General features: G+C 42.2%; 1 protein-coding gene across 1 annotated transcript; it reads right to left on the bottom strand.

Moving 5' to 3' along the window:
* Nucleotides 1–554: 554 nt before the first annotated feature.
* LOC137737526 (protein SUPPRESSOR OF MAX2 1) lies at nucleotides 555–5,195 on the bottom strand. Its single transcript, XM_068477037.1, has 3 exons — nucleotides 3,353–5,195; nucleotides 2,614–2,911; nucleotides 555–2,501 (listed from the first exon to the last, which is right to left on the bottom strand). Exons 1-3 carry the CDS (start codon nucleotides 4,603–4,605, stop codon nucleotides 852–854), a joined length of 3,201 nt encoding a protein of 1,066 aa, XP_068333138.1. The 5' UTR covers nucleotides 4,606–5,195; the 3' UTR covers nucleotides 555–851.
* Nucleotides 5,196–10,963: the final 5,768 nt, after the last annotated feature.

The raw sequence follows: 10,963 nt of genomic DNA, 5'->3' as shown, positions 1-10,963 counted from the left end.
GCTCATCATCCAACTCAATGAGATTTGAGATTTGAGATTTGAGATTTGATGGAGCGAGTAGGAGGACCTGCTTTAATAATTTGTATATGCACATCAGCATATATTCAAAGGATATGGAGTAGACGCGAAGCATCACTTTTTGTCTTTCTTACTTATTTCGTTTTCCCTCTCGTCACTCTCGCGCATTACGAGCGACATTAATGGGGGGAGGACGTCGACGAGGAGTCTTCTTCTCCTTGCCCTTTGAGAGCACAGCAGCACAAATATACATACACCGTGTGTACATATATACATACGTTATATTATTATAGCGATCTAATGAATTTTGCAACGGTAATGTCATGCATAAAATGTCATAGCACTGAGTGAGACATCACGTAATAGTATAGCCAAATATAAACAAATACAACACTATCACATCAGTTGACTTCTCTCGTTCTACATTGAGATAGTGGCGTGCTGCCTTAAGTAGGGTTTCTTGTAGTAAAGAGTCAAATTAGAGGTCCTAACAAACACTGATTAAACAAAGAGTCCATGAGAGAGACCAAAAAAAAAAAAGAGGAAATGCCTCGTCTTATTAATCAATTATAACACGTAATTAATAAATATTTATGATTATAAGATGCTATAAACTTTAGAGCTGAAAACATGAGAAAATAATAAAGAAAAAGGAAGGGAAAAACAAAAATGGTTCCGTCAATCTATCCAAAGTTTTCCCTCCTGTAACAGTTTTATCTTTACCGATTTACCCTCCCAAATCCCAGATGTCTTGACTGCCCCCCACACCGTTGATCATATATACAATATGAAAAATACCAACTCTCTCCCCACCCCCCACCCCCCACCCAACATCATTTTTGTCTCAACCCATCAGGCACCACACCCACATTGATGCTACTAGGAAGCCTATCTCCCCGGCTCCGATCGTCCGAAGCACCATCAGATTCAAGCCTCACCACCAATGACTCGTCGGCTATCACACCAGTGCTGCCACCAAGGTAGGACTTGAGTTGCTGGATGCTCGGGGCGAGAACCTTTTCTGCCCATTCCTCTAAGCCAGTCCGGCCTAGCCATATCCCGGTCAGGATCTTTTCAACAGCATCCTCTGGTAATTCAAATGAAATCCCCTCACCCATTATTTTTGAGAATCTTTTTCTGATGGAGTTTGTGATGTTTTGCCGAATGGGGTTGAAATCCACTGGCTTGAACACAATGGCATCATCAACACTATCCAGTAATTCCCGGGGTACTGATGTGGTTGTAACTTTGAGTAAGGTTCTGTTATTGAGACGATTGTCATCTTCATTATCAACCGTAAGATCACTTGAATTAAGCGAGCCGTCTGTTCTGTCACCCTCAGCATCCGCAGCTTCATTCAGATCGAATCCTAATGCTGAACCAGTATCTGTCCTAGGCCTTGTGGCCCTGTCTTCATCTGTTAACCAATTGGCACGGCGTTTTGCAGCCCTAGCACAGACAGATAGCTTTAACTGCCAGCTGCTCCTCGCTATACTGGCAAGTTTTTCTTCAAGTGAATTGTCGTTTGACAAGGGCCTAAGATTTTCCGGCAACCAATTTGCGGTAAGGATGAAAATAACATTTCCAAGACTGATTTCACGGCCATAAGAGTCAGCAAGACGACCTCTCTCAATTGCCCGTTTTATGCTACCGCGAACTATCAGATCAGCTTCATTAATGTCCTCAAGCACAACTACTGAAAAAGGGTTTCTCTTAACTGTTTCTGCTATTCGATCCACCACTGTTTTACCACGGAAACTCATATCTGATTGCAAATTACCACGTTGGGAGCTAAGACTGATCATCACTGGGTTGGACCCACATACCAGTTCTGAAAGTGCTGATGCCATCTTCTTCTTGCCAACACAGTCCAGGCCCATAAACAGCAGCCACATGTCTCCCCTTGACCCAGCACGATGTCTCTTTCCATTGCCCAACTTGCATTGTGTCACAGTTTCAGCCACAGAGGCTGCTGCTTCTTGCTGCCACCACACCTCCATTAAACCTTTGTAAAGCTTTTTGAATGAATCAGTGTCTATTTGACACAATTGTTTATCCTCCGTTTGCATTTCATGTAACTTGTTCTGTGGTTCAGAAGGCATGCAGCCCATAAAGTCTCTGATGCGCTCTTTATGCATTTGCTCGGAGGTGAATTCAGTGACTTCTGTTTGGCCAAGAACCAGCTCTGTCCTTACAGGGCTTTCTGGTTGGGAAATTGCCCGTTCAGATGGTTGGCTGGTCAGCGGATTTGTGCTCAGTTGCAGAGTCCCAAGATTCTTATTCACATGTGATCTGGTTTGGAATGGTTGGCGACCAAGCAAGTTTGGATTGTACAAGCTCGTCATTGAGAGGGTTGTTGGAATAATTCTCTTCGAGCTGAAACTGGGCTGATGAAAATTAGGATGAAGATGCAAACATGTATCTCTCCATTCCTTCTGTAATTCATTAGTCTTTTGCTTCAGGATCAAATTTTGGTCCGTAGTCTATGATGACAAAAATGAAATACCATTAACTAAATGTCTTAAAAGTCTTTTAACACCATGAGAGACAAATGAATAGCAGAAGAAAGTTTAGATCAATTTGAGCAGAACACACCTGCGTCTGATCTAATGTACTGGCATGAACATCACGGGGTTTAGCATTCTGCAACCACTGAGGTAGCGGTGGTTGAGCTGCCTCTGATTCAGAAGATGATTTCTCAGATTCCTTGGCAACCAGTTTTGCAAGCTCTTGCTCATAACTCTCTGTACATTGCGGGCAACATGTTTCTCTTCGAGCAGGATCCGAGTTCTCTGACAAAAGTCTTGGTTGAGGAATTGATGTCGATGGAAAACCTTTCATTGGTGACAAAGATTCAACTGAGCTACTAAGGATCCCGTTGGTCGCCCCAATCCTAAAAAGAGAACATACGTCAGCAAAAACATAGAAAAACTCGACGAAGAGGGTAAACAAGCCCCCCAAAAAAGCCTAACATGCCCACAATACCATTAGGCTGAAGAGCATCTAAGAGGCTATTCAAGTCTGATTCAAAAAACTTCAAATTGAAACTAGAACTAAGCCTGGCCCCATTCAAAAAACAAAAAATATTTCCATCAGTTATCCAATTTTCCAAATAAAGCAAGACTCTGAGCATACACAAAACTAAAACTATTCAAGATTCCGAAAGCAGCAATTATTGATAGCATCCATAGAACATGAAAGAAATAATCAACCGAAACCTTTCTATATAATCGTGTAGCATGTGCAAAATTAAACCAGACAATACAAAAGTGCAGAGACAAGTTGCATGGTTACAGAGTTTAGTTTGTAATTCAAATAAGAACACCAAGCATACCTCGGAAACAATCCTGAAAGTGGCGTTCTGCCAGCAATTGGCACTGCCTGTAGATCCCAATCAGTTTCCATTGAAGGGTGATAGACTTGGCACCTCAAATATGTCTCACAAGTAGCAGTCCCAATTAACCAAAGCCGGCCGCCAGTTTCACTACCCTCTCCATACCTCGCCAATAGCTTCCCCATTTCCCCCACTGCTGCCCGCCCTGCCTCCGAAACCACCTGCTGTTGGCCGGGAGACGAAACTAGACCTGGACCTGGAACTCCTCCAAAGCTCGCAGGCTGCTCCACAAGCCATTTCAAGTCACCCAAATCAAGAATGACCCCTCCCCCGGTCAAATTCAACAACCGGGTCTCAATCAAACCCCCTAATTCCTTCATTTTTGACACTATCTGATTCCTATCCAAAGAAACAACCTCCTCCAAATGAAGGACATCAACATTCTTCAGCGGCCCTTCACCCAACTCCTTGCTCTGAATCCTCCTCAAGAGCTCTTTGGTCATGGCCTCAGGCTCCGAATCGCCAACCAAAACTGGGTTCCTCTTCTTCGTTCTCAACAAAATATCAGCAACCCTCTTAACCTCTTCCCCTCTATGTTGTCCCGATTGTGTTGCAGCTCCCAGCGGCTGCTGCAGCCTCGGATTCAAATATAAATTCCGGCTCACGGGTGGCACCGTGGGGCCAGTGGGGCGGAATTGCAATCCGATTGGGGATGAATTGACGGCGGCGTGAGCAGCGGCGGCGGCAGAAGAGTTCAGCGTCTGTTCAATCGTGGCTTTGACTGCGGGACTAGAGAAACTAGCCTCCCGCATGACCCGACTAACACTCGGGTCATCGAGAATTGAGATGATGAGCTGCTCGAGCTCGACTTTGACGGCTAATAGAGGTTGCTGCTGCTGTTCGGGGCAGCCGCGGCGCTGGTGAGCCTGAGCTCGCTTCAAGGCGGCCATGAGAGCATTAGAGATGGGGGGCTCCATACCGGGACTCATGTTTTGGGCAGTGGGCAACCGCTCCAGAGCCACACTGAAGCAGAGCTCCAGAGCTCGGCACTGCAGAGGGTGGGAGGAATTCGGGTGAGATTTGATGCATGCTTGGCGGAGGAAGCCGGTGGGGGAGGACAAAAGGGTTGCTGCCACGTGTAGCGGCGTCGTCTGGCCGTGGTTCCGTCGACCCGCTTCGGCAATCGAGTGGTTCAAGACGCTCGCCGCCTCTGGGGTTAACGTTTGCTGGATCGTACTCAGCCCCGCTCTCATTTCTTGGAATTCAAAGGAGCAAAAACACCAAAAGCCAAATCCAAATCAAAATCCAGGGAATTCGATGTGTGCTGGAGTTGGGTTTTGAGCAGAAAAACGCCAAGAAAAAGCAGAAGCAGGCAGCAGCAGCAAAAGCAGTTTCTTCAGAGCGTTTGCTTTTTGGAGGGTTGTGTTTGTTGCGAGAATTCAAGCTTATCAGCAAAGGATGTACCCCACCAGAGGCAGAGGCAGAGACAGAGGCAGCAGCAGCAAATGAAATCAAAGTGGTTGTTGTTTACAGGGAGAGGTCAGGTCCAGGTGTGGATGCTGCCTTCAAATTGGACAAATTTGCATTTTCACAGAATACCAATCTACAAAATTAGCTTTTTCATACAAACCCAAAAGACTCAAGGACACAAACCGATCTCTCTTTCTCTCTCTCTCTTCTTCTTCTCCTTCACCTTTCTTTGTTTTGCTTTTTCTCTTTCACCAAGTGTCTGTATATGTGTGAAAATTCAACGCGAAAAGGGCACATGAGATCCCCCTCCTTCACAAGAACCTCCTTTTCTTTCTCTCTCTTCCTTTCTCTTTCTTCTCTCTCCCCCGCTCTTTTTCTGTTCTCTCTCTCTATCCATTTGAATCAGTAACATTTATCAAAAAAATAAAAAGAAGTGGGGAAAAGAAAGGAATAAAACAGTAAAAACGTTACCATTACCGCATAATTGTATTATTATTTATATCATTTCTGTAATAAAGATGAGATTCGTATGCGTCGACGGCTTTTATTTTTATTAGAGATGGTACAGTAAATGATAAGTGTAGCATACCAATAAAAATAAACCCAACCTTTTCAAATATTACAAGCTTGTATGACAAACTAACCCAACTAGAGGAAGTTTAGTCGCTTTGGGTCTATCAAATGGAGAGAGAGTTGGGAAATTGGAAGTGCCAACAGTTTTCAAGGATTTCTGGAAAACGCTCTGTGATCACAGCATTGCCGATCTCATTTTATTAATGTCATCTTCTGCGTATTTTTCAATTTATTGATTTAGATTTTTGTTGCTTACTTCCTTTTTAGTTCATTTTCTTGTCAAGATGAAATTCTTTCTAACTGTTTTTCTTTATGATTGGTGTTTTTTTCTGAAATAAATCAATGATAGACACTATTTCAAGATGACTGCAAGAACAATAGTTCCAAATGGCAAGCTAAAGTCGACAAAATATACATCAGCAACTAAAAACTCACATCACCAAAAGCATAGCCCATATCAGCAGATGGCGGTTTAACGCAGTGACGGAAAACAATCATACATATCCACTTTGGTGCAAGTTTAATTCCTATCGATTCTTCTTCTCGCAAACAACTAACAATTTAACCTATTAAAACTATTGTTTGTAAAAAGAAATAAATAAAATAAAATAAAAAAAGGTCATATCCAAACCCACTCTAGAAAGAACAAAACCCCTAAGTCAAGGCACAAATTCAACTGCAAAGAATTTCAATGTCATCAGTCTACACGTAGACGTGGATAAGCAACTCCAAAGCGTGCCTAAGTGAAGGCACCATCGTCAAAGATGATGTAAACATACATTGTGTCATCTTTTCTTAGAACTACACCTGTGATTTGATTCTCCAAGTTTGGAGATATATAGGTAGTCCAATACGGATTCAATCACACCACCCATCAAACACCCATTCTTTTATAACAAGAATTTAGTTTGATTATTGCATAACTTTTGGTTGTTCTTTCCTTTCTTTTTATTTTTTTTATTTTTTTTTATTTTTTGGCGGTACAAGGAATAACCCAATATCGCACATGTCACATTGCTTTGAAAACTATGCAAAAGTGTAGTCTAAAAAAATTCAAAGTATTTGTGTCAGATGGGTCTTTTATAGCACATTCTGTGGTGTTTTGGTTAACAACTTAAGAGGCTTGAGACGTATTAAGCACGTTTACGATTAGGCGGACCCAAACCTAGGCTTTGGCCATTCGAGGGAGTAATCGAAAGGGCGACCCAAAAATCATCCGAGCAATGGCTCTAAACTCTGGCCCGAAGTATGATTACTTCTATCCGGGACTAGTGTACTAAGTTAAGTACGTTTTGCTGCAATCTCATGCCCAAAGCAAGTCCAATGAGGCATCCAGACTAGGAAGTCCTCAAGAGGAATTTTATTTAAGCAGAGCTTTGATTCGTGGAACTAACTTCACCAAGTCAGTTAAGTGTAATCTGATCAGAAACGCTTAGATTCGACGAATATAGGGTATGTCAAAGGGATTCCAAAGGTTTTTTTCTATCCCACGTGCAAGAGACCAAGTCCCTAATGAACTTTTTGTTTAAGGTCACTAAGGATGAACGTTCGACTGGGACTAGGAAGGAAGCCCTCTCTTAGTTATACCTTGCGATTATTAAAATCCTCGAACTTGATGTGGGGCAAGGTGAATGAACAAATGAAATCAAAGTCATACTGAACTTCTCATGCAACAATTTGATTAATCTTTTGCAAATGTTAGCAAATCATTATCATTCAGCCAACAAGCCTATTGACACACTAAGATCCAGAGGTCATTATGGACAAGATTTGTTACTTTCTCATCCTTAGTCCAATCCATTCATCAAAGCAAATTTCTGAGAGTGAGATTTTTTGTGGGTCTTGGACTTGGTGCAGAGTAAGGTAATACTCTAATTATCGTAGTGGAAATCTTTATAAACACTAAGTTTAGGGGATGACATTTTCCTGCAAATGTTATCAAGGTGGTCTATAGTCAACCTAAGCCTACAAATGTATTCGTGTTTGACTCCATTGTGGTAGCAAAAATTCACCGTCTTCAGTCTTGACAAATTTGTACTTGCAAAACAACTAAACACCTTTGATCAAAGATCAAAGCCACATGCCCAAGGTGTGGCAACCCATCCCTAATTTTACGATAATATAAATTTTAAAAGTGTGAATTGATGAAAATGCCCCTAGAGGAAGGGATTTTGACTTCCGTTAACCGTTTTTTAGAGAGACGTATGACTTGTTGTTTTGGCGTATTTGTGTAGTATGCGATAATACGAACGCATAGGCACAAACATAACTAAATTTGGAGCTACGACGAAGATTTTACAAAGTACAGAGCGTGAAGGACGTTTTGATAATTTCACATTTACAGGGGATAATTTTTATTCTTGTTTCGCCTTTTATGGTTTGGGCTGTGTGCCATGTAGGGCCCACACCCCATTCTTTCCCTTTCTCCCATGTTTCCTTCCTCGTGCATCCTTCTCTGTCTCATCGCTTTTCCCCTCACTCTCTCTTTTTCTCTCAAGCACTGTCTTCTCTTTATACCAACAATAGAGCCGAGCTCCTTCTCTTTACTCACCCTCTTGTGTTGCCACCTTATCTTCTTCCCTCTAACCCTCTTAACTCCCTCTCTTCTCCGATATTTCTCTCTTTCAACTTTCATAGCTCTCCCTTTTTCCTCGGCGGCACTGAGATGGTGTAATCTCTTCGGCGAACCTTACCAGGACCACCTGTGTCTAGCATGACACTCTTTCCCTCTTCATCATCATCTCTTTCATCTCTGTTGCCTTGGCTAGTATGGAAGCCATAATACATCACCATCTATGAAGCAAACTCGGGCGAGTTTTAGTTTTCTGACCAAGGGTAAGGCTCGGGAGCCCTCAACCTTAAATCTTTTTGTTTTTGGGACTTCTGATAAGGTCTTTAACCTTCACAATGAAATTTGGTAGAGTTGAAGCAAAAAACATCTCGGGGGAAAATTTCCCAGAAATTTTGGAAGCTTGACTGGTTAGGCCACTTTAAGAGGATTTTTCCTGCCAACTCCGATCGTGTCTCGGCCTCGCTCCTGTATAGATTTATTCCCTGCATTTTTTACTTCACTTAGGTCTTTGAATCATCAATTTTGGTTAAGATTTGAGCTCGTTTAGAGCTTTGGAAGTTGAACCAAAAACCTGCAAAATTGCAGGAACTCATGAGGAAGGCGAGTACAGCCGTACTTGTATGCATATGGGCGTTAGAGGGGGTCAACGTCGTGGTGCATGCGGTGTGTGGCTACCAATGCAGCCATCTTGTGGCGACGCATAGAGGAACCCGAGGTCCCTCCTTTGGTTTCTTGACGTGCCAGACCCAAATCCACCCTCCGTTTTGCGAAATTTGATCATTTTAAAATAATTCCTTTATTAGCCGTACTTTGTATGAAAACGCGTTTATACGTTACTATGTTATGTATCTACATAATGGTTTCGTTTCTAGGCAAAACACATCGCAAAGACTCTTGATGCTATGGGGTGGGTTCGACTCGACGACATGATTTGTGAGTGGGTCTTTTCTTTGATATATACATATATTTATTTCGTTAGTTTCCATATATACATCTAATAATGAATTTTCTATATGATTGTTGTAAAAAAATTAACATTTATAGAAAATGACGTAACGACAAGGATTAGGAAATCACTATAAATTCTACGGGGTGCCTTAGCTAAACTTACAACTATGAATAATGTTATGTCAACTAGAATTATCGAATCACTGTGGCATGACTATATTTGTGTTAACTGCTCATTGGTTGCTGCACCAGTGTTGGTATTCGCCCGAGCCAGGGCCAGTCTTTCACTTATATGTGCACATCGCACCGTACACTTATTTTGGATCCATTGTAGGTGCCAGGCCTGTCCTAGGTTGCTATAGGAAATTAGGACTCGTATGTGTTGTGCATAGCGCCAGTCTTCACGTGATTGTAGTACTAGAGCGTATATCATTGTCACACCCAGTCTTGTTCATGTCAGAATGCCTCTGCATGAACTCGTATGTCAGCATGTGTTGATGAGCACTCGATATGATATGTTTATTTATGCGAGATTATGTGATTATGGATGTCATGTGCTTATTTACGAGATATTGTGCCGTAATGAATTCTTGAGATATTGCAGGCTACAGTAAGTGTTTTCTTACTATATTTTGGAAACTATACTTGTTTTATTGCGAGGGGTTATTATGTTTTCGAAAAGGTTTTTACAAAGCTTTATTTTTAGGCCCATTCACCCTTGTTTTTCGCCCCTCTAGGGTTTAGTGGCTGAGCTTTCGTGGTGATGAGGATTTCTGGCAAAAGGTTGTGGTTGGAATACTACCTACGATATAATTCCTCTTTTGCCTTCACCATACTTTACTTATGCTTTGACATTACGTGTGAATTGGGTTCATTCCCGCTCACTAGCGCACTTTTATACATAGGCACTTTTAGGTTTAAATTTATCCACAATTTCCACATCACTACACTTATGGCTTCGTCACCTCATGGTGTCAGCCAGCATAGCTCGATTCGGGGTCCAGGTGGACATTTTGGGTCAAGTGTGTCACAAGGAGGTGGAAGGTGTGGGACCATGGATTTCTAAGGTTGGAGTAAGGCTGATTTGAATACAGTTACCTCAGAAGTCTGGTCATGGACTTAACAGCTCCAGGGCGAAGTTAGATCAGACGAAATAGTGGTGCTACTTATCACCTTATTCAAGGGCAATAAATGGAGTCCAAGCGATTTCGCTGAAAGACCGTGCAGGTTCCGCAAGACACATAATTTGGTGTTGATACAGACCCAATTAGATCCCTATAAGTCTTGAAATTCCTACGATCTACGAATTAGTGTGCACCGCAAATAATCATAACTCCTAAGAAGGTACAATATATACTTCTAGATATCATCTAGGATTCTGCCGACTTAGAACAGGGATTCTATCCTCAAAAGGTCTTTCTCCACATGATATAAAACACCCATCTAGGGTTTATCTCCAGAAATGCAATCTAAACACTTAATTTCTCTTTCTCACTGCTTGAGTTTAAAACAAATCTCTAACTTAACCATCAAAGAGCCTTGGGTGGGCACAACTCTGCCCCCGATGTGGCTGGTCTCAGGCTTGCTCACGGTTGTTTACTATTTTACAGGTTGCTCGTGTTTATGCACAACCACCGCTCATGGCTGTCCTCGAATTTGGTTTCAACAAATGGTGCTTTCATTGAGAGAGAACTGTTATTCCTCTCAACCAGATCACTCCACCTATCGACATGTATTTCGAACAAAGCTTGGTTAACACCAACATTAACCCCACTGGTGGGATAGATAACCTACCTTCTGATGTGTTTGTCCTTCCTAGAATGGACAACTTGCCACCTTATATCACTGTAACCCCTGGGGCATGTAACTGCCTACAGAGAGTAATGGCTACACCCATAAACGATAAGGATTCGGTCAATATTCCACTTTCCTCGATGAACCAGATATTGGAAAGCTGCAAAAAAACCAAACCTCCGCTCAAGCAGAAAGTCACTCTAACTTTGTGGACATGGAAAATCGCATGAAATACCTGGAGATTCAAGTAGAAG

Source organism: Pyrus communis, chromosome 6 (assembly GCF_963583255.1).
Source record: "Pyrus communis chromosome 6, drPyrComm1.1, whole genome shotgun sequence".
Lineage (NCBI taxonomy): Eukaryota > Viridiplantae > Streptophyta > Magnoliopsida > Rosales > Rosaceae > Pyrus > Pyrus communis.
The sequence above is the reverse complement of the archived record's forward strand: the minus strand, read 5'-3'. Positions and strand labels throughout refer to the sequence as shown.

What these genes read in the sequence shown, in the direction of transcription:
- LOC137737526 (XM_068477037.1), bottom strand. Translation starts at nt 4,605, where the DNA reads ATGAGAGCGGGGCTGAGTACGATCCAGCAAACGTTAACCCCAGAGGCG. An exon ending in CTTTCAGGATTGTTTCCGAG is followed by an intron (nt 2,912 to 3,352) that starts GTATGCTTGGTG and finishes TTCTCTTTTTAG; the next exon opens with GATTGGGGCGACCAACGGGA. An exon ending in GTACATTAGATCAGACGCAG is followed by an intron (nt 2,502 to 2,613) that starts GTGTGTTCTGCT and finishes TTGTCATCATAG; the next exon opens with ACTACGGACCAAAATTTGAT.